This window comes from Echinops telfairi, unplaced genomic scaffold, assembly GCF_000313985.2.
Source record: "Echinops telfairi isolate 266 unplaced genomic scaffold, ASM31398v2 ScPeMD7_70;HRSCAF=299, whole genome shotgun sequence".
In the NCBI taxonomy this organism is placed as follows: domain Eukaryota; kingdom Metazoa; phylum Chordata; class Mammalia; order Afrosoricida; family Tenrecidae; genus Echinops; species Echinops telfairi.
In genome coordinates, this window is record NW_022103968.1 from 10063840 (window position 1) to 10090335 (window position 26496).

Genomic DNA, 26496 nt, shown 5'->3' on the forward strand with positions numbered 1-26496 from the left:
CATGTGAGAGAAGAGAGTGTGCGCATGCGCGCTCGTGAGAGGAGATTGAGGGAGAGTGAGTGAGAGAGAGAGAGTGTGTGTGTATGTGTGTGTGTGAGATGGGAGTTTTGCTTTTGCTACACTGACAGAATCCTGTTTGTGTGCGTGCGTGTGTGCAGTCGAGTGATGGGAGTTTCACTTCTGGCACACTGACGGAACCCTGTTCTCCTTTGTCTGGGGCGTAGGTTCTTCATTTTGGGAAGTATCGAGACGTAGCAGAGTGCGGGGTATGTATCTATCCAGCAGCTGCTAAATCCTTTTTTGTAAGAAATTTCTCCTGTGAAGAGATTTATTACTCCCCTTTCCTTGATCTTCAGATGCATTAATTTTGAGTGTAAGTTTTAAGAAAGCACGGGATGTGTTCTCTTTATTTGTCTATTAGAGGTTTTTTGTAGGATTTTAAAAGTTTTTTAATCTATTGGTTTCCTAGAAGGTAGAATGTCATATATGAAAAAATGAGTTCCTTTCTCATACAAGTACCAATACTTATATATTTGTGTTGGGCTGCTAACTGCAAGGTTGGCAATTCGAAACCACTCGCTGCTCCGTGAGAGAAAGAGGTAGCTTTCTACTCCTGTAAAGAGTTACAGTCTCAGAAACTCACAGGGCAGGTCTACCCTGTCCTATGGGGTTGCTATGAGTTGCAATCCACTCGGATGGTAGTGAATTTGGTTTTGGGTGTTGGCGGGGGAGGGCGGAGCATGTTTATGTTTACTTTGAAAAACAAAAACAGAAGACTTACTTAGGGTTTAGCCCTGGCTTGATTACATTGAATTAAACTCCTGCAGAAAGGAGAACTACCCTTGAAGAATGTAATGTCCTTCCACAGGAGGTGGGGCTGGGAGAAGGAGAGTGGGGATGAGAGCTGGCAGAGCAGGGCGCGTGGGCTTGCTTGTCTGCTTCCCCCTCCATTGTCTGCCTGATTGTAAGGAGGACCTGGTGATTGTCTTTTCTTTATTTATTTTTAAATACTTTTATTGGGGGCTCTTACATCTCTTCACAATCCATACATTCATCCAGTGTGTCAGGTACATTTGCACATATGCCACCATCATCATTTTCAAAGCATTCTCTTCCCACTCGAGTCCCTGATATCAGCTCCCCACTTCTTCCCCCGCCCTCCTCCCTCCCTCTTGAACCCTTGATAAGTTACAGCTTATTTTTTCCCATATCTTACATTGTCCTCCGTCGCCCCTCACCCACAGTGATTTTCATTTTATGGAAGTAACCTGTGATTCTGTGGAGAACTAGACCCATGATCAATGCAGGAAAGGCGACAGCATCCCCGGTGGGGGCTGGTCAGGTGTTCAGGCAGGCCAGGGCTCAGCGTGGGGTCACCCCCACTGGGGTCTCACTTGGCTGGACAGATCCCGAATCTCTGGCGTCCCAGGCACCAGTGCCTTCCCATTCTGAGACTGGCTCCTGGGTTCCTCAAACCCTACAGGAGGTCGTTGAGCTGTGAGCTCTGGGGCCAGCCCACCACTTCCCAGGATTTGCTGAGGGGGCCGATCAGGACAGATGGGCAGGCCGGAGGGGGGAGGTTGCTCAGAGATGATAGTACAGAAAACAGTCACTTTCTGCAGTTACTGAGAGCAGTGGCTGCTGGAAGGACTTGTTTCACCTTACCCAAGATGACTTACTTTTAGACTCTTGACATCTTTTCCCCACAGAACAGACTCTTAAGGGTCAATATCCTGCCAAGTCCCAGGGTCCAAGTATCAGCATCCTTGGTTTAAGTAGCCCTGACTCCTGTCAGTGACTATACTAATACACTGCGGCTTCTAGTTAATGCAGTGTGACACTAGCTCTGTGATCGCCACATCTGAAGATGGGGACACTGTCCGTGTGAGATGCTACCTAAAACCAAACTCATTGCCTTTGAGTCAATTCTGACTCATGGCCACTCTATGAAGCAGGATAGAACTGTCCCTGTGGGTTTCAGAGAATGTAATTCTTTACAGGAGTGGAACACCTCAGCTTTCTCAACGGGGAGAAGCTGGTGAATTTGAGTTGCTGATCTTGCAGTTAGCAGCCCCGTGCATCACCACTACCAGGGCTCCTAAGGGAGTTTTTGTGTGGCCCTAAGAAGCCGCCACCATAAGCCCCTTGACCAGAAAAGGGGGTGTTAGGCTTGCAGAGGAGAGGAAGAAACCTGCAACGTTTCCAGCTTGTGTGTGTCTTAACTCTGAACTTAGAAAAAAAAACCTCTTGGGATTTTCTAAGTCAGAACTACAGACTGCCTCTTCTTGGGAATCATATTTAATGTTCGTAACTTACATTGGAGCATCACCCAGTGTTGACTATTGATGGGCTGTTTATGATCCAGTGGGTGTCCTGTTGATTTAAAAGGTTGGAATTTGAAACCGAGAGTGCCATTTATTAGGGATTTTGCATTGGAAACTATCAGGTTTCTTTGTTTTTGCTTTTTTTAAGGTAGTTTGAATACTGTATATACTCAATTATCAGCCAAGACACCTAATTTTACCACAAAAACTGCATTAAAAATGTGTTGCAAAATTCGGCTTCTATTGGAGTATATGTGGTAGTTGTTTAATAATGTAACTCCATTTGTGAAATATTTGCAGCAGTTTTATGATGTGAAAATGCACTTGCTAGTTTTTCCTTTTCGTTTTGTTTTTACGAATGGTCTTAAAGAAAATACAATTTGTGCCCGTCACAGCCTCAACAAGAAGTCGATTTGAACTCCCCACGGACGACCACGGTGGAAAGACAGACGTTTTATTGCGTGCCGGTGCCGGGGGAGTCGACGTGGGTGAAGGAGATATCCTTTACCTGAGGCAGCCTGTGTGGCCTGGTCCCCCGGGTAGTTACACGAGTATGGGTTTGGGTTTTGGTTTTCATGGAAAAGACCAGTTTGGCTTTTGAGAGTGTAAGAACTTGGTCCTTCTGCCCCAGGGAAAGGAAAACGTATTATTTGCGTGCAGAGTGTGGCCTGACATGGCTTCGTTTGTCTGCGATGAAAGAATCTGTGAACCACCCCAGAGCCCCTCCCTGAGTGAGAAACGCTGGCATTCGGCAGAGGGACTGACGAAAGAGGGCCCGGATCACGGAACTGGTGTTTGCTGTTTTTCTTTTGACCTCAGCTAAATTCATTCTAATTTTCTTAAGGGAAGACACACTGGCTCTGTGGAGAGGACTTTGTGGGAAACATCTTTTTTTCTGAGTGATCTTTCGGGCAGAGCTCACAGGCACTCAAGGGGTAGATTGTAGGGCTGGTCGGTGATTGGGCTCAGTCTAGCATGCCCATGCAGTGCAGGTAGAGCGGCTCCACCAGCCTGGGATGGCCCCCTGTATAGGACACTACTGTGTGCCACTGAGGGGCAGCACCTGGCAGGCAGATCCTGTAGTGCTGGGTCACTCTCAGCCTGCCAGAGCTGGGTCTGGGGTTTTTGAAAGCAAGAGCAACAGCCCGGCTGTGGAGACTATGGTCCATGTTCCCCAGGGGCGCTATTTTTGGGTCTCACCTGAGCACTGGGATCCCAGGCGGCCAACTCCAGGGTCTCAGTAACTGTACCCGCCGGGCTCCAAGGGGCTCCTGAGTTTTCAATCTACAGCTTCACACCAGAAGGGATTCTGCAGATATTCCTGGGTGCTTGGGTGTTCACATTTCCCTCCTGCTGGGCTTTCTGCCAACCTTAATGGGCTCCGTGGCCAGGAACTGCGCTGCATTCTGCACCCAGCAAAGCAGGCCTCTGCTTCTCTGTCGCAGTGCCGGGGCAGTGAGGAGGGAACTGCTGCAGTGTTTCTCCTCAGGCCAGGACCCTGGCTGCTCCTCCCCTTGTCCTTTTCACTCACAGCTGTCACCTGTCCCTCCATGACCAACACCAGAAATCCAACTGCTTTTGGAAAACCGTTTCCCTCTACCTAGACTACTTGTTCTGGGCCACGCAAAGGGTTTACCATAGGCTGCCCTTCGGCCCATGCTGTCTTTCCTTAACATTCCCTTGAACGCCTACATTAACGCCAACCAAGCCCGAGTCAGCCCCTCGACATCCTACACGCCCAGCCGGCACAAGCGGAGTTACGAAGATGACGATGATATGGACCTGCAGCCCAACAAGCAGAAAGAGCAGCACGCAGCCGCCGGCCACCCCGGTAGGTCAGGGCCATAGGCTCTCAGGGGTTTGGTCCCAGAGTTCATTGTGTCTAAGCTAGTTCTAGACGGGGCTTGCTTTCCAGCGGGTCAGAATGGTAGGTGGTTTGGAGAGTTTCCGCTGTACTCTGGTCATCGGTCCCCACTTGGTGGGAGGTGGCCACACAGCTGACAAGGCCCTTTCCCTTCCTGTTCCAGATTTCTATCCCAACTTTCACGTGATAGGAATGCACACTGCCCCGCCTGACGCTTGACTCCTGTGTCTCAGAAACTCCTTGCAAGAGTGGTTTGCACTTTGATGAAACTAAAAATACCAGATGCGTTGTGGGTTGAGATGCTTTCCTTCTTAAGATATAAAGCAAACACCCTTAGAATTATCTCAGATTTTTGTGATTCTTTATATAAATTTGTCCTTGTCCATTTGTTAAAACCGGCTTAACATACAAGGAGATCTTGATTCCGACAGGAGACCACATGTTGGCGTTTTGTCAAGAGAGAGACTGATGATCACACTTTCTTACCATATATTGATTGTGAATTTACTACGATGGGTAACGCCAGAGCCTTGCCACCGAGTCGATTCCAACTTGTAGTGAGTGAGCCTGTAGAAGCAGGCAGGACTGCCCCTGAGGTTTTCCGAGACTAAGGATGGAGTGGCTGCTAGTCCTATTCTTTATCTCTGCCCCTCCCATGTGTTGATGGCATCCAGCTGCTTACTTGGGGGCAGGGGTAGCTCCATGTGCAGTTGTGAGGGGCCTCCCACCACCCCGCTCCCCCAGGGGTGACTCTTGCACAGTTAGAGACCAGAGTCACAACCAGAAATGGGCACTGATTGAACCACTGCGTGTGTGTGTGTGTGTGTGTGTGTGTATACACTCATGTGACCGACCGGTCGGCGCACAAGAGAGAGACAGCGAGTTCATTTCCACAAGGACCCTTTCTTAGCTGCACTACCCCTCTTCTGCCCCCGTCCATCCCTCTGGGGGCCACACCTGTGCTTTCTAGAGCTACGGTTTTGTTGTTGCTGTAATGTTATAGAAATGAAATTGTACATGCGAACTCTCGGGATTGGCGTTTGTGTATTTTTTTTAAATCAGCGCACACCACTCCACCACCCCCTCCCCGACATGGATCAGTAGTTGGTCCTTTGGGATCACCAAGTCGATTCCATGGTGATCTGGTTAGTTATCAGCCCTAAGGTGTAGCTGCGACCTGTGTTTCCTCAACAACTACTGTGAAGCCAGCTACCGAGCAGGGGAGCACGAGCAGGGGGGAGCACGAGCAGGGGGGAGCACGAGCAGGGGGGAGCACGAGCAGGGGGGAGCACGAGCAGGGGGGAGCACGAGCAGGGGGGCACGAGCAGGGGGGGCACGAGCAGGGGGGCACGAGCAGGGGGGGCACGAGCAGGGGGGCACGTGTGGTCCCTGGGTATGTTGCCACAGAGTTTACTCAGCTGACCCAGGTGGTGGTTCTAGGTGGTTGGTTCTGTTGACTGAAGCATATGTTTTGTTACTCCTTAGGTCAAAGATGTCAACGGAACTATATGGAAGGGATATTGTTTTAAGTACAGCTCAACATAGAATTCAGGGTTGCCATTTATTTATGTAGGGGAAAAGCATTAAAATTTATACATTTTTAATTTTCTTATGCATCAACCAAAGGGCTTTGTAACAACTGAGACTTGGTAAGCTTAGGAGCCCCGCTTGTCGGAGCGGTTTTCTCCAGGCAGCCCAGAGAGTGGCCAAGGACAGCGATGCCCTCTGATTGCAGGGGGTGCTGGTGGCCTTCAGCGGTGCGGAGAGCCAAAGCGCTTAGAAACGGAAGCTTCCACTGGACAGCAGCCCAACTGCCTGACCCCGTCGTCTCCTTTCGACCTGAACTTCCCCCTGCCCGGAGAGAGCGGCCCTGCCTGCCTCGTGAAGGTAACCCCCTCCCCTCTGCCTTCCACCCATCTCTGTGCCCACAGGCAGATCGTGTGTCTCAGAGCTTGAAATGGCTTCCTGTTACTTCTGTAACAGCACCACACAGTTGCTGGCTTGAAACTAAGGTCAGAAGGCAGACACGTGAGTCTCGGGGTAACTGACGTCCAGGTGTCAGCCAGTTCTTGGCTTTTCCAACGTCTGGTGGCCACAAGAGTTTTGGTCTCTTGTCCCCCTTCCTCTATCTCAGAGCCATCCGCTGGGCATCCTGTTGACCACTCTATAGTCACACTTCCTGACCCCAGCCAGGACCAGTCCTACAGTTTTAAGGACCTGTGTGATTTCAGCGACTCTCCCAGATGATCTAGAACGAGCCTCTGCTCCCACTCAGCCATGTAAAGTAACATGCCCCATTAGGAGTGGAAATCACTGCGGGGGCGACGGTTCTATCACGGCATCTAGGAATCCTCCGGGTGCTCATCGTCTAGGAGTGGGGCTGAAGCTGGAACAACTTTTTAACTCATGTCCTCTTTCCATGTTTCCATGTCATCACCATCTTCCTGAGAGAGGGCGGCCTCTTCCTCTTTTCTCACTTGTATTTAAAACAAAGGCGAGAGGCCTGTGATCATTTCTTTCCCCATCTTGCTGGTTCTGTGTGTGTTTATCCTGCTAGGTGAAGAAGAAATGATGCTGAGTGTCAGGTTGACAGTGGAGATTGCCATTCATAGTGATTGTGGGTTGTTTGTTTTTAAGTTTTACTTCTTCCACGTATCAGACAATTTAATAGTACCGTCATATCAAGAAGCGTTGTACAATCTTTATCATAATCCATTTTGGGACATTTTTTCTTCTTTCTGGTTTCATTGTCATTAATGTAATTATTGCTATTTTTCAGTTGTGGCAAAATGTCGTGGTTTTAACAAGAACATCACTTGTGGCATGTGGCTAACTGGCCTTGCCGCTTTTTCTCTGCAAGTGCCTGTCAGGAGTTACAGAGGCCTGTCTAACAGGCCCTGGGAAAGCGTGTTCTTTTTAGTGACGCAGCATCTCAGACGGGGTGGGTGCTGGTCCCCCAATGCTGCTTCATGTATGAAGAAATCCAGTCTGTCTTTTCAGAAGTGACTCGACGGCGGTGCATTTGGTTTTTGGTGCCTGCCGGTCACTCTTTCCCTCGGGGAGGCTGGGGGCTGGGGGTGGTGGAATGGGGGTGACAGGCTGGGACACCTAGGAGACCACAGATGCAGACGCTCCCCACGTGGTTATCCTGGATGCTGGGCTAGAGGACTCCTTGTGGTGTCGTCGATGTGCTGTGAGACTGCACCGGTTTCTTTGTAGTTTTAGTTGAACCTCCTCCTTGGGGAAGCCTGCTCCTCTCCGCAGGGTGGCTTTTTGAGAGCATGCCCTGGCCAGGGCCCCTTTCTGTTTTGCACATTGTCACTGCCTCCTTCCCTCGCCTCTCTTGGCCTCCGCTTCTGCAGCAGAGGAGTGACTTCAGCTGCTCTCGGGCCTGTTCCTGACCAGCGTTGTGAGCGGCCAGTGTTCATGCTTCTGCTTCCAGGCTGCTGTCGTCACGTGGGAAGGCCACTTAGCCCTCTAACGGCTTGCTGCTTCCACCCGGTGTCCTCTAGGTGTATGAGGGCTGGGACTGTTTCAAGGTGAACGACGTCCTCGAGCTGTATGGCGTGCTCTCTGTGGACCCTGTGCTGAGTGTGCTGAGCGAGGACAGGTGGGTCCGTTTCCAGTTCTTCAGTAGTGAAGCCACTTGGTGCTGGGGAGAGGGGAGAGCGCGCGCTGAGCCCGCTGCCTGGGCGGGTGCCCAGTCTGGCCACTTACTAGCTGTGTCTGGGGCTTCCTGGAAAGTGAGGGTAGTTGTCAGGGCAAAGCATCAAATAGTGTCTGACACACGCCAGTCCTCTGCCAGAGGTGGACCAAGGAAGATTGTCCGTGCATCTCTCTTCGGGATCCCCAGACAGTCTGAAGATTAAAAATGTCTTGGCTGCGTGTTTCCATCATCTGCCACCTGTTAATTTAGCAAATCTGAACCACTCGCGACTTTTCTGCTGTGTGTTCACTCACTGCTCCGAGGGGTGGAAGAGTGACCACGTAGGAGAAGCGCAGTCTGTGTCCACTGAGCTCCAGTAGGCAGCTTCTGAGAAGGGGCCTGGGCAAGGAGGGTGCTCGGAAGTGTCCGGTGCCCGGGCTGGGCGTGACCTGTTGTGTGCGCCATTTCTTGTAGGGGCAGCATGCTCTGAAAACCTCCGTGTTCTTAAAGAATGGAGTAAGCGCAGTGTACATGACCTAACTGGGCTGAAATCTCTGCTGGAGAATGTTAGGACAAGGTGTCATTTCCTCTTCTGTAAGGGGAGGTATGGGGATAAAGACAGGGCTTTTTACTTCTGGAAAGAGTAGATCTCGGAAACCCATAGGGGCAGTTGTAACATGTCCTCCAGGCCGCTGTGTGTCAGAGTTGATTCGATGGAGGGAGAAGGAGAGGGGTGAGTGGAAAGCAGAGGGCCAGTGAGAAAGGAAGCCCCTCAGCCAGCTGACGTGACACCAGGGCTGCTGCAGTGGGCTCCCACAGAGCCATGATTGTGCAGACGGGGCAGTGTGGTGTACGTGGAGCCTCTCTTAGGCAGCTGACCCAGGGGCATCTCACAACCTAAGCAGCTGGGCTCTCACTGTATTGAGAGGTGCCCCTGGGTCTGCCCAGGCTGACCTGTGCGCCCCCACCCCAGGGACGCCTCCTCACTCCTGGACCCGATGGAATGCACAGACACCTCCGAAGAGCAGCGGGTCCACAGCCCTCCTGCCTCCTTAGTGCCCAGGATCCACGTGGTTCTAGCCCAGAAGCTGCAGCACACCAACCCACTCCTGCCGGCTTGCCTTAGCAGAGAGGAGAGCAAGAGCTGTACGTGCCGAATCCAGGACCCCATGCCCTCCCCCGCCTGTGTCCGGCCGGTGCCTTGGAGGCTGCAAGGCAGCTGCCCTGTGTGGTCATTGTCGCTTGCCCCCACATCTCCATGTCTGGGCCCCATGCTGTCTCCGGGTGATTCTCTGGACTGAAATGTAGCAAAATCAAAGTATGGGCACTGTCACATTCTTGACATTGGCTTCACCTGCTGACCCAGATCACAAGCCTGCCCTGACCCTTCTCCGTAGCTGGGCTGAGGTCTGGGCGGTGGGTGACTGGCCTGCGGTGGTCACTAACAGGACTCTCTTTCTCCTGCAGTTGCTGCTGGTTTCATGGCCGAGCTGTCCCCAGTCCGTGCCGAGCTCCTGGGCTTCTTCACACACGCCCTTCTGGGAGACAGTGTGGCAGCCGAGTACCTTATACTCCATCTCATCTCCACCGTGTAAGTGGCTTGTCCGGGGGCGGGCCAGGGACTCGCACCGTGGGGTCTTGGAGAGGAGCATGGAGGCGCAGTAGTTAATGGGCCCTGCTGCTCAAACCCACCTGCCACTCTGGGACAGTGATGTGGCAGTCTGCTTGCAGGGGACCTTCCTGCTCCCCCAGCCCGTCCACTGCCCTCTAAGGGCCGAATGAGTCAAAAGTGACTCCAGCAGTCAGGTTGGGGACGGGAACATGTGTCAGTCAAAAGAGCAGGAAGGCTTCTGAGGTCTTTTGTGGGCGGGTCCCACAAAAGACCCTGTTCCCTGTAACAAGTGTTAGACTTGATCACACACAATCTTTTTGGTGTATTTTCACCTTTTCTCTGTTACGATTATCTTCAAGTTAGAGCCCACACCAGACCCAGGACCTGGTTACGTTATACAGTGTCCTGCATGCACTCTGCATTCTCCATTCCTGCATCCGGGGCCCTGTGGCCACAGACTAGGGCACCACATACGCATCTCCAGAAGTCTTGGCACAGGCTTCGCAGCCCGGGCCTTGTGACTGCAAGGGAGTCTCTGTGTTCTGACTTCAAGAGGAATGTCTGCTCCTCCGCCACGTCCCCGGAGAAGTCATGCTTCATCGTCACCACTCACAGGCATCTCAGCCGCTATCCCCTTGCCTGGCCACAGCCTCTCTCTGCAGATCTCAGCTGTGCTGGCCTCCCGTGTCAGTCACTTGTGTTTGTCATTAAGACCAGCGTTCCCCTGTCACACCCTGCACACGTTTTCACGGGGCCATTGGACTGCAGCTTGAACCAGCTCCCTAGCCCTAGGCTGTCCTCATTCTCCGTTAATAGCACGGCAGGAAGCGTCTTTGTACCCAGGGCAGACATTGAGCCAGTCACCCAGCATGGTTGAGACTACGCTTTGGAGCCCAAGTCCCTAGGCTTGGGTGGGTCCTAGCCGTACCACTTCCAGGCTGTGTGAACTGGGGCACTCAAGGACCATTTCTGTTACCCCCAAGTTCTTGTCCATAATGCAAAGCTAATAGTGCCCAGCTCGGAGTGTGGGGATTCGGTGTGTGCTTGTGCAAGGCTAGCTGTTGTTTGTACGGCTGCCATCTGGCAGGAATATAACTGGTCAAGGTACTACCGACTGTATTTTTAATCATACTATGAACTCCATGTTTGCTTGCTTGCTTTTCAAGAGGAAAAACTCGTTCATTGAATTTATTTTCTTTTTTTTAAGATACTCAAGAAGAGATGTTCTTCCGCTAGGAAAGTTCACCCTTAACCTGAGTGGCTGTCCACGGAGTAGTACCTTCACAGAACACTTGTACCGGATCATTCAGCATCTTGTTCCAGCAGTAAGACCAACCTAGAAATACCTATATCTCATGTTATTAAACCTGAACATGCTTGAAAAACCCCTGTAGTCACCATTTCACCCTCTATTTCACCGAGACTGTAATAGCGTCAGGGCAAGCGTAGCCTGCACAGGGACCTGACTGGAAGGTGCCCTCCCCTGTGTCCTCTTACTACCTTCTCTGCACCTTGCTGTCAGTCTCACAGCAGCATTATTAACTCACTTAAAGATGTACTGTCTACTGGGGCTGATCTGCGTGTGAAGTCTGATAAAGTGAGACTTGTTCATGAAGAATGCTGACCCAGGTATTGGAGAATCAGATAGCTCATGGGATCGGGGTGATTCTATTGAGGATCTTCCCACTGTTTTGCCCCCAAAGAGTCTAATAAGCAATGAGATTCTGCTCTTGGAAGCTTAAAAACATCACTCTTTCGGTGGGAAACAGCTCAATGCCCAGTGTAAATTGTGAAACAGGGAAAGCGTGTTCCTTGCTCACTAGGCACTTCTCTCCACAGTCTTTCCGTCTCCAGATGACTATAGAGAACATGAACCACATGAGATTCATCCCCCACAAAGACTACGCTGCCAACCGCCTGGTCAGTGGCCTCCTCCAGCTGCCCAGCAATACTTCCCTTGTAGTTGACGAGACGCTCCTGGAGCAGGGGCAGCTGGATGCGCCAGGTATGCACGCCGATGCTCCCTTTCAGCACCTGGTTCAGTGTGCCAGGGGCCACAAGCACATGAGTCGTGCTGGGACTCTCTTAGATACAGGAGCGAATTGAATTTGTGTACACCAGCCGAGCTTTTGAAGGGTAGGATAGGGCAGCACAGAACCTTTTGGAGGAGATCCATCCTGCCTGCTGCCATAGACCGTCTTGAGTGAAGCGTAGACCAGGTCTGATAAAAACACATACGCCTGCCCCTTGGGGTGTTTCTTCAAGATTTCAGACTTTGTGAAGAAAATACTTAGGTCAGATGGTGCAAATGCATATCTGTTGTGGAACATGCTCTAACATGAGAGAGGTGGCTTTCTCTGGACCCCAGTGGGAGAATTAAGAAGGGGATTAGCTAATGAGAAGCTCCAGAGGTAAAGCTTGAAGGAAAAATGCCATAGACTGGCTACTATGACGCCAGAAATGAGTGGAAATCGTCTTACCCAGGCGTCCTCAAACTACGGCCCGCGGGCCACATGCGGCCTGCCAAGGACATTTATCCGGCCCTCTGGGTGTTTTTGCTCCCCAACCCCCTTTTTTACTTCAAAATAAGATATGAGCAGTGTGCATAGGAATTTGTTCAGTCTTTTTTTAAACTATAGTCCAGCCTTCCAACGGGTCTGAGGGACAGTGAACTGGCCCCGTTTAAAAAGTTTTAGGACCCCTGGACTCTTACTCCTCTATATTAGCTGTGTGCACTCCCCGCCCAGAAGAATCCTGTTTCCTGGGCCTCGTCTCTGCAGGCTGTGTGCTGGCTGCTGGGGAATGGTGTGTGTGGGGGTTGGGTAGGGTCTGGGGAGGGAGGGGACGGTCTTGGCCCCTGCCGTTCTGGCTTGCCTCGTGCTTCCTGATCAAAGTCTCGCTGAGTTGCAGTAACAGAGTGAATGGGATAGCAGTGCCTTATTGAAGTGGCGGAAATCTCATCTCTTAATGTCCAATGTCAGCAAGACGAATTTGTTGAGGGGCCCGAACGCTCGAGAAACCACTCGTTTTTCTCCAGGTGTTCATAACGTGACAGCCCTGAGCAACCTGATCACCTGGCAGAAGGTGGATTACGACTTCAGTTACCACCAGATGGAATTCCCCTGCAACATCAACGTGCTCATCATGTCGGAGGGCCGCTCCCTGCTCCCGGTAGGTAGAGGCCCCGATGTGGCAGTGGAGTGAACACCCCGTCCCACATGGTCCTTTCTTTTCTGGGGTCTGCTTGCTCTGACACGGTTGGTGCATTTGTTTGAAGATGACGGCTCTTGGCTCTTAGTAAGGGAAGCTGTTCCTGAGTTCTTGCCCAAGGCCAGAGGACTGATGTCACATGAGCCTGGCAGCAGCTGGCTTACACCTGCCAGCAAAGCTGATGACGGGAAAGGCCTCCCTCTAGGGCTACACGAAATAATGGTTTGATCAACATGCTGAGTCTCATTGTCCATCAGTGGACTGACCAGTAACGCTTTCTGCCACTTTCAACTCGGCAAGACATCTTTTAACAGAGCCCTGGTGGTGCCATGGTTACATGTTGGACTGCTAACCTCGACGTTAGCAGTTCAAAACTACCAGCTGCGGTTTAGAAGAGAGATGAGGCAGTCTAAAAAACACAGGAGGAGTTCTGCCCTGCCCTATGGCGTCACTATGAGTTGGAACCACCTGGTTGGCAGTGAGTTTTTGAATTTAATCACCTGTGACTGTGCTGTGCCGAGAAATGCCCGGGCACCGGAAGAGGGCCTTCATCTGGCCTGCAGGATGCGTCTGTAGGGAGGTTGCTGAGCTCTGCTCCCCTCCAGCTCCTTCAGTGTGTCTGTGTATGTAACTATCCTCTCGGTGACTGATGGGAAGTGGAGCCCGTGATTTAATAAGGTGGGGCATGTTTTCAGGGGTGTGTGTGTGTGATTTACTTTATGTAGTTCCTAGAGAGGCCCCTCGGTCAGGATACCTGCTTATGGAAACAGCAGAACCACTTTTACTATCTGCTTGTGAGGGGCTGCCCACCTCTCTCTGCTTCCTGAGTTGAGAAGACAGCTACTGCCTATTTGAGATCGTGCGCTTGTAAACCAGCCTCAAGAGCAGATCCGCTTCACGCCACCCCTCTGCCGCCATTGCAATAGCTGGTATTCTAACTCTCGGATGGCGTGGACAGTTGATGCATCCTCCTGACATTTCCGAGTGATTTGGGGTTTGGAAAATCCTGTACACGTTTCTCTTTGCAGGCAGACTGCCAGATCCATCTGCAGCCCCAGATCCTCCCGCCCAACATGGAGGAGTACATGAGCAGCCTCCTCTCGACGGTGCTGCCCTCCGTGCTGAATAAATTCCGCACCTACCTGACCCTCCTGAGATTCCTGGATTACAGTATCTCTGAGGAGATAACTAAGGTGCGTTCGGGTCACCATCCAGGTTTCCCGGTGCAAAAACAGTTCCCATCGACTAGAAGTACCGAGCAGAAGTCATCCTGTTGGGGGCTTTCTGTGTGTCCCGGCTTTTGGTTGAGTTCCTCCGTTATTGCCGCCTTTAGTGTGAAATAGCACTTTTCCAATGCAGCATCTCAATTTCCTAATTTGTCCATAATTTTTTGTTATTTTCTTAATGGCTGTTCTGTGGATTGCAGCTAACATCTTCATGGGCAACAGTCTCTGTTGATGTCCAGAGGCTAGCTCGTAGCAGTCCCACATGCTCTAGCAAGTAGGCAGTCTCATTGGGATGAATGTCGGTTCCCTTTTAAGTGCCTCCAAAAACGTCCCATGGCCCCAACCTTTTCCAGTCAGGCCCAGGTTTGGGTTTTCTCGGAGACATTTTTATTGCCCCCAACCCCCGCCACGTACAGTGCATCCTTCCTGTGTGTACTTGTCATATCTTTTGAAAAGGAAATCCATTGTTGTGTAATTAGTGACTGTTCTGTGAACAAATGCCCGTGGCTGTGCTTTTTGCAGTTTGTGGCCACAAACGTCTCTGTTCCATTAGCTTGGCTGAGGTTCCCCTGCGTTGCGCCATGCCTCCCCAACTGCCTGAGCCCAGAGGAGGGGCTCGGGGCCTCCCCACATCTCTCTCGGGCGCATGCACAGCCCTGGCTGGCAAGGTAAAACGCCACAGTGCTGTTTGCTGGAATCAGTCATCCCTTACCTGCTACGGGCCCCTGGTTAGTTTGTAAAGAGTTGAAAACATCTGTGACTGCTTTGCTTTTTTTTTTTTAACATTTTATTAGGGGCTCATACAACTGTTATCCCAATCCATACACACATCAATTGTGTAAAGCGCATTTGTACATCGTTTCTCAAAACATTTTCTCTCCATTTAAACCCCCGACATTAGGTCCTCATTTTTCCCCTCCCTCCCCGCTCCCCTCTCCCGCATGAGCCCTTGATAGTTTATAAATGGGTATTTTGTCATATCTTGCCCTGTCCGACGTCTCCCTTCATCCACTTTTCGGTTGTCTGTCCCCCAGGGAGGAGGTCACACACAGTTCCATGTAATCTGTTCCCTCTTTCCTACCCATTCTCCCTTTACCCTCCCTGTTTTGCCACTCACACCACTGGTCCTAAAGGGCTCATCCGTCCTGGATTCCCTGTATTTTCAGTTCCTATCTGTACCAGTGTACCTCCTCTGGTCTAGCCAGTCTTGCAAGATAGAACTCGAGTCATGGTAGTGGGAGCGGGGAGGAAACCTTTAGGAACTAGAGGAAGATTGTATTTCTTATCATTGTTACATCGCACCCTGACTGGCTCATCTCCTCCCCGAGACCCCTCTGCAAGGGGATCTCCAGTGGCCTACTAATGGGCTTTGGATCTCCACTCCGCACTCCCCCCATCATTCACTATGGTAAGATTTTTTGTTCTGATGATGCCTTACACCTGATCCCTTCGACACCTCGTGGTTGCATAGGCTGGTGTGCTTCTTTCATGTGGGCTTTGTTGCTTCTGAGCTTGATGGCCGCTTGATTACCTTCAAGCCTTTAAGACCCCAGACGCTATACTTTTTGATAGCCGGACTGCTTTGCTTTTAAGGGAGGAATTGTCACAGGCCCTTACCCCATCCCCCTGCCCGGTTTCAAGGGCATCTCGCTGGCACTGCAGGTTGCCCGAGTTGCCGGTTTGCCTCACCTCCTCCAATGAGGGTGGATTCTGTTACTGTTGAGGGTGGATTCTGTTACGGTGTCCACAACACTTCCACCAGCAGCGGGGATGGTGTGTGTGGTGTGTGCACGCGCGTGCACACGTAAAGTCTGCATTTCAGTTTTTACCCTCCTGCCTGCTGTGTCCGAGAGAGAGGCAGGGCCGGCACCCTCGACGTTTACGTCCGCCCAGGGACCACAGTGCCACACGCCCTTTCCCTGTCAAGAGCAGCAGCCTTTCTTCTTACAAGTGGTATGAGAGACCCCTCCCTCTCGCGCAGGCGGTGGAAGACGACTTCGTGGAGATGCGCAAGAACGACCCGCAGAGCATCACGGCCGATGACCTCCACCAGCTGCTCGTGGTGGCGCGGTGAGTGCCGGAGCTTCGCGGACAGCGCTGTCCGTGCCACATCACCACCACCACCACGCGCAGGGGTTTTAGGGCTGGCCTGAGACACTGCAGTCCCCGGGCAGCGCCCACGTCCCTGGGACTGCCTGCGGGACTCTGCTGGGGCATGTCTGCCCGTCACTGCCGTCAGCAGCCAGCTGTGCTTGTCCTCATTAGGGCGTAACTGAGGCAGACTAGGAAAAGGGAACTGCCCCGTTCCCTGTGAGGCTGGCTGGGGGTGGTGTTGGGGGAGGCCGGTGCTCAGGGAGGGGACTCTGCTTGTGCCTTCCCCGAGGTTCAGCTGCAGCCCTCACGTGGGCCAGGGTCTAGACTGACACGTGCTGTTGTGCATCTTGAACCAGGTTTCTGTCCCTCAGCGCCGGGCAGACGACGCTGTCGCGAGAGCGCTGGCTGCGAGCAAAGCAGCTGGAGGCCCTGAGGAGAGGCAGGCTGCAGCAGCAGCACTGTGTGAATGGGAACGAGCTCTGAAGCGGGCTGGAAAGAACGGCGGCTCGCTCGGGCTCACCACCCTGCCCGAGACCATCGTTTTGTAGGTCGTTGTATTGAGAACCAGTGACTGACTGCCTGAAGCCCAGCCTGGGAGCGCCTCGAGTTTATATGGTCTTCAGTAAGCACTTTTCCCTTACTGATTTTATGGAGCTTTTAAAGTTTGTTTTATAATTACACAAATTAGTAACAATGTTAAAAAAGGTATTTGATATTAAAGTTTAATACTGATCATGTTGCCGAATACACGCATCCACCCGAGTCCCAGGCCGGACTGCCTGCCGTTATCTCCGCGGAAGGAAATGGTTGTGATCTTCAAGTCGGAATCTTTCCTTCGAAATGCTCCTTCCCAGGGTCCCAGGATGGGAGCAGGGCCTACCTGCCGCTTTCCCCGCACACATGCTGCGACCAGCCTGCAGGCAGTCTTTTCCCTGGCAGTGGTCCCCAGACTTTGAGCTTTCACAGGCGAATATTATTTCCAAGACATCGCTGGACAAGGCTGCCAATTTTGTCTTTGCCAAGTAATCTGGAGTTACTACTGTGTATTCCTTTTTCTTAAGGGACAGTTTCAGAATTAGACTAAATGTAGCATTTTCTGGGTACATGGGAACACGCACTGCCCCCCTTTCCTTCTCTCCCCAGTGCAGGCGGGCTTGCTCACTCACAGGGAAGGCTGCCTACAACTGGTTTGGGCCAAATTGAAAGGAGCAAAATAGCGAACTCGGCAAAGAGAATCAAAGCTGCCTTTAGAATAAAAGGTTTTCTAAATGTCATTTAGTTGCTTTGTTGATTGTATTAGATTTTGGATTTTTCATTTCCAAAGGTGTAGATCAGGTGATGATCTGATAATTCAGTCCTGACCTGGTTGATGGAGGGTCTACCCAGACCAATTGTTTTCAATTAAAATGTTATGAACACAGTGGCTAGCAAGCAAATGAACAAATACTCGAGTAGTCACTTTTCCTAATAAGGATATATAAAGATTTCTTTTAATCAGGAATGAATGATTCAGGTTTTTCCTAGGAGGCCTAAGCTGACACTGCTAACCCAGGAGACAGGGTCAGCCTTGAAAAGCCAGGGCGTTTGCTATCCCTCGTGAACTGAAGCGAACATGACTGTTTAATAACATCACTGTTAACTTTTCCTAAACTCAAAATCTATTTTTATAAACAAATGTAAATAGTCTGTCTATATTTAGAATTCTAACTGGTTTTCATTTTTATAACTGGTAGACTAGACCATAAACTTTCAGAAATAAAATGCTCAACTGGATTTGTGAGAAGATTCCTGCTCTATAACTGGCCTAGAATAGGTTAGTCGGTGATGTGTTTATTGTGCCAACGTGAATGTAATTGACCAAAGAGAAGTAAGTGCATCATTTGCTTGGTATGGAAGAAAAGTTCCCCTGGAAGAATTGGCTCCTCTTTCAAATAAATAAAACTCTGCAAACTACGAGTACCTGGGGCTGTTTTTTCATGAGTTCTAATACTCCACATCCCTTGTCACCTGCATCACCTTTGTCCCCTGATGAAAACCGTTACCCAGAAGGCCCCCTGTCAGGAGACGAGATCTGCAAGCTGTTGGCTGCCCATTATTGATTGATTTGAATGGCAGGGAACCAAGCAGACATCCTTACTCTGACTGGAACCAAGCCTTGCCTTAAGGCTTTAGTAGACATACCTGTGGAGCTGGAGTGCATGCCTCTACCACCTGACCTTGACGTGTGTGCTCTTGGGTTGTGGAACATTTAACACACAGGATTGCTTGTCATCCATTTATCACCTATAAAGTCATCAGAAGGCTCCAGGGGTCACACAATTAAAAGACTGCTTGTACACCAAGGTTACAAATTCTCTGACTTAAAATCAAAACTTTTCAAGGGTCACTCAAGTAATAATGACACAACACACGTTCGCAGGGAAAGTCACAAGGGTGTTTTATTTTAAATAGTCACAGGATTTGACACTTCAAATAAAGGTGCGACTAATAAATAACAAAGGCACCACAGACACAATGTTCAGCTGAGAGTCACTTCAAACAGGAAGGCCCTAGCAGACCAGACCCATGGAGACCTGTTGGGATGCAGGGCGGGGGTGGGGTCAAGATGCTGGTCACAGAACCAGCGTGAGCACAGTTGGGCTTCGGCCCCAATTCCCTACCGCTGTTAATTGTCTACACAAGCTATTGGGGAACGTGCCCTGGAGACTCACACTTAGAAGTTCCTTTGTATAACTGCCAGTTGCCAGTGTGCATGCTGCCTCCCTGAAGATGGCAGGGCTGCATTTTAATAGGTTGGTCTACACAGCTAATGTGCTCAGGTCAGCTTGGCTCCACTCGGGAGTGGGGACACTCCTGGACTGGGGCGGGGTGCTGGTTCCGGAATGCTGTCAGTTGGGTCTGGAGAGTTCAATGAGCAGACTGGAGGGAACTCTGTCCACGCACAACCAAGCACGCTTGTCTGCAAATGCTCTTCGATGCCAGTACCGTCATCACTAAAATGCACTGTGCTACCTACCTTGTTAAGAGGCGCTACAGAGTCAACTGACTGACAAAACCAACAGAAAAACACCAATCCCAGACACGTCTACCTGCGCCCACCTGTCCTGTCTACTCCACACCATCCACTGCTTCCAAAAGGCCCAGCTTCTGCCCACAGTGACCCACTCGACTCCCGGCTTACTTTTACACATGGGCCGGCCAGCATGTACCCCTCAGACCTGCGGGCTCAGACCGCATAGCAGGCACCTTGGAAACTGAACCAGGTTCCCTTTAAAACCTTTTCTACTAAACATAATTAGAATACGTGATCCCTAGAATCAGTACGAGGAACAGCAGGCGAAGGCAGGGAACCGCCCCTGGGGTTAAATAAAAGCCACAGGAATCTTGGTGGCAGAAAACTAAATCTGAATGATACGCGTCTGGCATTGTGTGAACATGTGTCTGAGTTCATTCTGCTGGGCTGCGTTGGCCACTTCGGGCTCTGCAGGACTCTTCTGGACTTTGGCCACCAAGTGGATCCCATGGGTTAGTCCAGCTTGGGTGATGTTAGCAACCTGGACCATGGAACTTCGGATCTTCGCAAAGGGAGAAACCACCCTGCTGCTACTGCCTTCGGAGGGGGAAGGCGTTACATTACGGCCCATCTCAAGTTCAAGCACACTAGAGCCAGAGCCTGGGGTCTTCTGAGAGCCGACCGTATGCACTGACTCAATGGACAAAAACTGGGGGCCCTTTGCAGAAAGGGACACATCTAACTGAGATGGTCGCAAGGGTGTTGGTACCGCTGCTTCTGACTGGGTCTCCTCATTAGAAACTTGGCTGGTCCCCTGATTCCCTTCCCCCGGAGTTTGCCCAGAAATGGCCCCACTTTCTGCTGGCTGGGCCGTTTTGCTCTGGGCATCCTGGGCAAACCGCTGGCAATAAACATCCACGGGCTTGGTAAAGCCAGTAGTCAGTATGTTTCTGTGGCCGGCAGAGGGGCTTTTCTTCACAGGTGACTCACCACCCAGTCCACTTCTGTGAGTGGCAGTCACTTCAGAAGGAACAGGAATACTGATGTCACTGCTGCTGATAGACTGGGATCGGCTGCCCAGCCTGGGCGCCGAAGCAATGATCCCACAGCTGGGTAGAACGTAGTCTACCTGCCCGACGCTCTCTAAGGAATTGGCAAGCTGCCCGTCTTCGTCAGACTTGGAATTGGTCAGGAATTCGTCAGAGTGATACGAGTCCTCGTCGGAGGACACCTCACCATCAGAGCCCACCTGGTCCTTGCTGTCCATCACACCTGCGCTGTCCATGGTTTCCAGGCTACTGTCCGATTTCCAAAGACTGACTTTTAAGTTGGGTTTGAGAAAGTTAACTTTGACCTCCGGTTTTGCGAAGTGTCCTAGCTTCCGCAGATTGCCGATACTTACGTTGGATTTCGTCTGCTTAACTTTCTGATTGAGGGATGAAAACTTGCTTATTAAGAAGTTCTTTCCTTGGGCCAAAGAGCCTTGGTTTTGAGATCTGATACCAATGATGTCTTCGTGAGGTTTGCTGCTCTTCCTGTAAAGAAGCAGTGAAAAGGGTGATTTCTGTATGGGGCCCAATCTGTGAAAATACCCTGCTTTTAAAGCTTTGCTGTAACTTCTTGAAAACACTGGCTCAGGCCAGAGGTGAATTTGGAAGGGAACCACATCACCAGATCCACTGTGACTGAGGCAATGCTGGCTCACAGCCACCCTACGGGCAAAGCAGAACTGCCCCAACAGTTTCCGAGGCAGGAAGTCTGATGATGGAAGCAGACTACCACACATCTGACTCCTGAACAGCAGCCGGAGGGTCTGAACTGCCAACCTCTTGATGAATGGTTGCGCTCCGTTACCCACTGGGCCACCAGGCTTCTCTAGAACAGCACCTGCTGTCCACCAAGATGCGAGCTTTGTAGCTTTAAGGTTTCTATTCTAGTTGCCATATTAGAAAAAACAGGTGGGATCAATTTTAATATAAACACTGGATTTGCTCTAAGATACTAAAGCAATTTCAGTTTGACTATTAAATATGAAAAATGAGTGAAATTATATTACATGCCTCTCAAGTCTTTGATTACAGTACATCTGAATTTAGATGAGCTGCCTTTCAAGGGCTCCAAAACCACAGGTGCCTATGCTCTGGGCAGTGCGGACCTGCCAGACTCCTGCGGACACCGCAAGCAGCCACACAAGGGAATGACAAGTCATGGGAAGCTGCGCCACCTTAATGAAAGCTGCCCAGAGGGTGTGGGGTGGCGTATCTTTTTTTTTTTTGAGAGTTAAACACCACGAGCCAGTGATATTTACTCCAGGAACGCAGGGATGGTTCAACATGAGAACATCAGTCATGTTGGCATCTCTTAATACTGCTTTGTTTCCTGCGGGTTTCCAGGAAACCATGTGACCCTGGTTTCCCGTGCTTGGCCCATGCCATGGTCTTTTCAGTGACCTCAGATACATGGGAAAGCTGGACAGTGAATACGGAAGGACAGAAAGACTGATCCAGTGGAGGTTTGGTGCTGTCGGGGCATAGTGAAAATACCACCGGCCGCCAGAAGACCAAACCACTCTGGGGACTTGAGAAGCGAGGCTGGCGAGCCTCTGTCCCGTGTACTTTGGCCACGTTATCAGGAGAGAGCAGGCCCTGGGAAAGGCTAAGTCGGGAGTCACTGCAAACCAGGGAGACCCTCGATGCTTGACGTGGGGAGATCGTGAGCCAGAATCCACTTGACAGCACCTATCTACGGCTGAAGAGTTTTCTCCTCTGGTTACGTGTTATCAATGGGGGGACCTCAGTGCTTTTCCCCATGTATCTCTGTACTTCTAGAAAAATGGACTCCATGCTGCTTCTGGGGAATCCCCACGCACTGGCTTTGCTACTGCTCTTAAGTTTAAGTATTAGCTGAAAATTTCACACACAGTTTAAATACAAGCAACAATTTCTAATCCATAGAAATAGAAAGCTTTCTTCTCTAAATACTAACATATTAACAAAATATCACCTTCCTCCTTTTCAAAACATTGTAAAGAACTAGGACTTCACATAAGGACATCTTCATTCTTAGGAGAGTAACCAAAGGAGTACGCTCACCGTTCAAGTTTCTTCTCAATTATAGGCACCTCCGGCCCCACGGCTTGCTTGGTGATCTGCAGCATCTCTGCGATGCACTGCAGGGTGTCTGCAACCCAACAGAACACGTGCTCACACAGAATGCAGCAGAACCAGAGAACCGGGTTAACTGACATGAAAACGGTTTCAGCTTTGACCAAAGACTAGGAGAATCTTGATTAATGAATTTCAAATTCTCATGGAATATAGACTTTCTGGAGCCACAGAGCCTAGCTGAACCCCTAAATCTTTGTCCTAGATCTTTAAACCACCAACTAAAAACATCTCAAGTGTTCTTGAAATCCAACAATAAACTCAGGGCTACAGTCAATGCTGACTCACAGCGACCCTACAGGGCAGGCTAGAACTGCCCCTGAGTTTCTCAGACTAATTCTTCATGGAAGTAGAAAGCCTCATCTTCCTTCTGTGTCGTGACAGGTGGTTTCAAAGCAGCCCAGCGCCTAACTACACCACAGGGCTCCTGTAAACGTAATGCGATCCAGTTGGTTCCGACTCAAGGCCACCCTTGAGGACAGGGTAGAACTGCCCCCGGGAGTTGCTGAGACTAACTACTGAAGTAGAAAGCCTCGTCTTCCTTCTGCAGAGCCGGTGGTGACTTTGAGCTGCTATCTTGTAGACTGCAGCCCAACACATAGCCCCTAGGGATCTTCGGTGTGGTGGTCCACTTGCCTAGGCTATGATTTTCAGAGTTTGGCAGACATCAAACATCATTTTCTTCCACAAAGTGATATAATGTAATCAGCCTCCAGTTGCATTCTGATGTGAGAAGCTAATTAGTTGAAAGAAAAGTCCATTTGTTTCCTAGGGCGTGTGGGCTGCGTGCGACTCATCCTGACCTGTCCTTGAAAAGTGACCTAGCAGTCTGCTATCTAACCTGCAGATTCGGCGCTCAGCCCCGAGAGCCGTTTCCTTGAAATAATCGTAGGCCTGCACGGACCAGCACACGCACGCGCGCGCACACACACACACACACACACACACACACACACACGTCACAGGCGTTGCTGTTCTAGACACACCAGCCTAGGATGAGGCAGGGAGTTTTCCGTTAAAGGGGTGGGCCATTTGGAAAAGAAGAGAATGGCTGCACAATTTAAATAATGTCAGTGGCACTTGTGGGGTGAGACCATGCAAGTAAGGTGTGCGGGACCCTAACCACGTGATGGAACTCTCTATTCGTGGAACTGAAAGCGCTTTCTGCCAGTTAAAGAGATGAACACCCCCGTCAGCCCCACTAGGCGTACACCAAACTATCCCTGGGGTGGGGCGGGGGCTCACAAAGATGAGATAGGGATGGAACACATCCTTTGGGCCTGGCGACCCTGCAGGAGACCCACCCAGGTAAGGAGATGGACCACTGCATGCAGCAAGCATGACAGGGAAGCAACAGGAGATGATGGGCTGCCTGGTCCATACAGCGAGGGACAGGAGGCTTGCTAGCAGAGGGAGTGCCTTCAGGTCCTTGGCAGAGCTAGGCTCCCTCACCCACGGGGCTAAATACTGAGCTGAGCACCTTCCAGGATGAGGCTTGCTGGCAGAGTGGCCTATGTAAGGGTACTGTTGGCAGAGCTGAAGAGCTTTGTAACACTTGCCTGAGCAGGACAGAAGCTGGGCCAAGAGGCCAGGACCAAAGAGAGGTCTGTGTGGGGGCAGAGCTAAGGAAAGGCTCTCCTGATAGAACTGTATCCTGAGCCATTCTTGATTCTAAATTGTAACCTGCTACATCCCTAATTAACCTCATGACGGGCTTGTGAGTTGTGTACGGCCACTGCAATGACATCTCAAGCCCAGCAGAGACAGAGAAGCACCGTGGGAAGGATGGCTGGTATCAGAATTGGCTGAGAGGTGGAGGGATCCCTGACCCCTCCCAGCAATCAGCCCTGGGCTGCTGGTGTGGCTTTTTGTGCTCCTGTGAAGGAGCCCTGGTGGTGCAGTGCAACAGGATGGGCTGAGATCGGCACGGTCAGCAGTTTGAAACCACCCGCAGCCCAGCGGGAGAAAGACGGAGCTTTCTACTCCCCTAAGCAGTCATAGTTTCAGAGACCCACAGGGGTTCGTTATGAATCAGCATCAACTTGATGGCGGTGAATTTAGATGAGGTGGCCCAATGTCCTACACTGCTACCTGCACCCCCTAACCCCTGTATTTACTACCCAGGAATGAGGCCACGGGGTGGGAAAGGCCTGGGACTTGAGTGACTCCCTATAGGACAGACTCCTTTGCCCCAAACGGCATTTTCAGTTCCATTAAACCACTCTGTTGCCGGGGACAAAGTTGCTAATTTTAAGGTCTCAAGTCACAAAACTATTCCTCAGAACAGTTCTCATTCGTTGGCAATGCTATCGAACGTCTCGACTTCCAGGGGACTTGGAGTAGACAGAGTCGTCAGTGAACCCCACTCATGTCTGCTGGGTTACCTTTTCCATCCTCTTCCGGGTTGCGCATCACAGCTCTCAGCGTGTGGAAATAGCCACTGGTGTCTTTGTGCTTGTAGTGTAATCGCATGCAGGAGAACTTGGGCTTACCAAAAAGGGTGGGCTCTGGACCTATAGACCCAAACGATGATGCGTAAGTTACATTTTCTATAGATTATCGACTTTCTCTTCTACTCGGTGACAAAGACTGTGGTAAACTGGAATTAAAAGATAATGGGATTTCCCCACAAACTTTCTGAAGGCTCTTTGTGCTATCCTCATCAAAAAACTATCACCAGTTAGCTATTATGCATATTGTCCATCACAGCCCCAACTAGAACACAAAAGGTAATCAATCAGCTTATCATAACCATTTGGTCTGATGAGGCTACAAACGAAATAAAAACTCTTGTTCAGTCTCCAAGTTTTCAAGTGTTTTGATCCTTGGGTTAATCATCAGTACCTGAGTAATAAGTGGGTTATAGGCATTATGAGACTGCATCCATTACTAATTTATAAAAAACAAAGTCCCAGAGGGTGGGGTGGAAAGGGGGAACTGATTACAAGAATCTACATATAACCTCTGGGGATGGGCAACAGAAAAGTGGGTGAAGGAAGAGGTCAGACAGTGTAAGACATGACAAAATAATAATAATTTGTAAATTATCAGGGTTCACGAGGGAGGGGGAAGCAGGGAGGGAAGGGAAAAGAGCTGATACCAAGGGCTCAAGCAAAAAGCAATTGTTTTGAGAATGATGAGGGCAACAAATGTGCTTGATACAAGGGATGGATGTATGGATTGTGATAAGAGGTGTATGAACACCCAATAAATTGATTAAAAAATAAATAAACAAAAAGGAAACAGTAAAGGAAGAACCTTTGAACTGCAGGAAGATAAAACAGAGTAATTTTTTATAAAATTTTTAATTAAAAAATAAAAAACAAAGTCCCAGAAACAGACTGCTTAGCGTCTCTATTTCTAATAAGATCTCATATCAGTTGCTTAAATAATTTGACCATCTCTTTAAAAAAGCCCAGCATTTTCTTTTCCTTTGACTTGGATATCCAAAACTATGCAATGCCATTGAGTTATTTCCATTCATTGTGACCCCATGGGGTTTCCCAGGCTGTTACATCTGTAAAGCAGCAGATCACCGCACCTTCCTACCACAGGGTGGCTGCTGGGTTTGACTGCCCAAAACTTAGTAGCTGAGCACTTAACCACTGTGCACTAGGGCAGCACACTAAATGTTACCTATTTCTATTTTTTCCAGGTCTTCTAGACTTAGTCGCTGATACTGGTTTACTTTATCAACTTCATCGTCGTAACTAGACAGAAAGAACGGGAGGAAAAAGGATTAAAATCAAAAGCACAGTTGTGTCAGCTAAATAGTTGCAAATTACTGTGCAGTTAACAGAGCCAGACCTGCCTCCGCACCATACATCCTGCAGTTGTTAAGGAATTTAGTACCTTAGAGATATTCCAAACTAGCTGAATCAACACCCTGAGTGGTTCAATAGCTACAGAAAAATCGTCCTCATAGCAAAACTCTCTGCAGTCTCCTAAACAACAAACAGCTGAGAGAAATCGGAACTCAGGCCACACACATACATGTAGATACACACACAGGGCTATATGCGCTCAGGGATAGTAACTAAATCACATTTTCAAGTGACTAAGGGTCAAAGAGTAATTTAACAGAGCAACTAAAAGGGTTCCATGAGGTTTCATACGGCAGCAAACGTAGCCTTCAAAGGACACTCACTCTGGGTTTACAAAGGGCCACTTACTATGCGATGTAAATAGCCATGTCGGACAGCAGAAGCAACACTTCGACATCCCGATGAGTGGCGTCAGTGAGACTACAACAAACAAGACACGGATTACACATCGTCACCTCCATCAGTACCTACGCTAAAGCACATTTCTACAGCAGAGCCACTTATGCCCCCCCCACCCCC

The 26496-nt window shown here is 50.1% G+C and overlaps 2 protein-coding genes across 3 annotated transcripts in view; one reads left to right on the forward strand and one right to left on the reverse strand.

Moving 5' to 3' along the window:
• Nucleotides 1–17932, forward strand: part of LOC101646554 (minichromosome maintenance complex binding protein) — an 18914-nt gene extending 982 nt beyond the window's left edge. Inside the window, exons 3-15 of one of the 2 annotated variants that reach the window (XM_045291621.1) lie at nucleotides 225–266; nucleotides 2720–2821; nucleotides 4011–4155; nucleotides 5924–6075; nucleotides 7701–7798; nucleotides 8808–8980; nucleotides 9302–9425; nucleotides 10654–10771; nucleotides 11286–11451; nucleotides 12484–12617; nucleotides 13685–13849; nucleotides 15864–15952; nucleotides 16348–17932. In XM_045291621.1, the coding sequence (XP_045147556.1) occupies nucleotides 225–266; nucleotides 2720–2821; nucleotides 4011–4155; nucleotides 5924–6075; nucleotides 7701–7798; nucleotides 8808–8980; nucleotides 9302–9425; nucleotides 10654–10771; nucleotides 11286–11451; nucleotides 12484–12617; nucleotides 13685–13849; nucleotides 15864–15952; nucleotides 16348–16459 (1620 nt within the window). In that variant the 3' untranslated portion in view covers nucleotides 16460–17932. Of the gene's footprint in view, nucleotides 1–224; nucleotides 267–2719; nucleotides 2822–4010; nucleotides 4156–5923; nucleotides 6076–7700; nucleotides 7799–8807; nucleotides 8981–9301; nucleotides 9426–10653; nucleotides 10772–11285; nucleotides 11452–12483; nucleotides 12618–13684; nucleotides 13850–15863; nucleotides 15953–16332 lie in introns of both variants that reach the window. The other variant, XM_045291622.1, reaches the window with a different exon arrangement.
• Nucleotides 17933–18388: 456 nt separating this feature from the next.
• The window catches only part of INPP5F (inositol polyphosphate-5-phosphatase F), a 77762-nt gene continuing 69654 nt past the window's right edge, over nucleotides 18389–26496 (reverse strand). Inside the window, exons 16-20 of the mRNA XM_004701258.2 lie at nucleotides 26326–26397; nucleotides 25790–25863; nucleotides 24538–24666; nucleotides 22082–22169; nucleotides 18389–20524 (exon numbers count right to left, since the gene is read on the reverse strand). Of these exons, the coding sequence (XP_004701315.1) occupies nucleotides 19375–20524; nucleotides 22082–22169; nucleotides 24538–24666; nucleotides 25790–25863; nucleotides 26326–26397 (1513 nt within the window). The 3' untranslated portion in view covers nucleotides 18389–19374. The remainder of the gene's footprint in view (nucleotides 20525–22081; nucleotides 22170–24537; nucleotides 24667–25789; nucleotides 25864–26325; nucleotides 26398–26496) is intronic.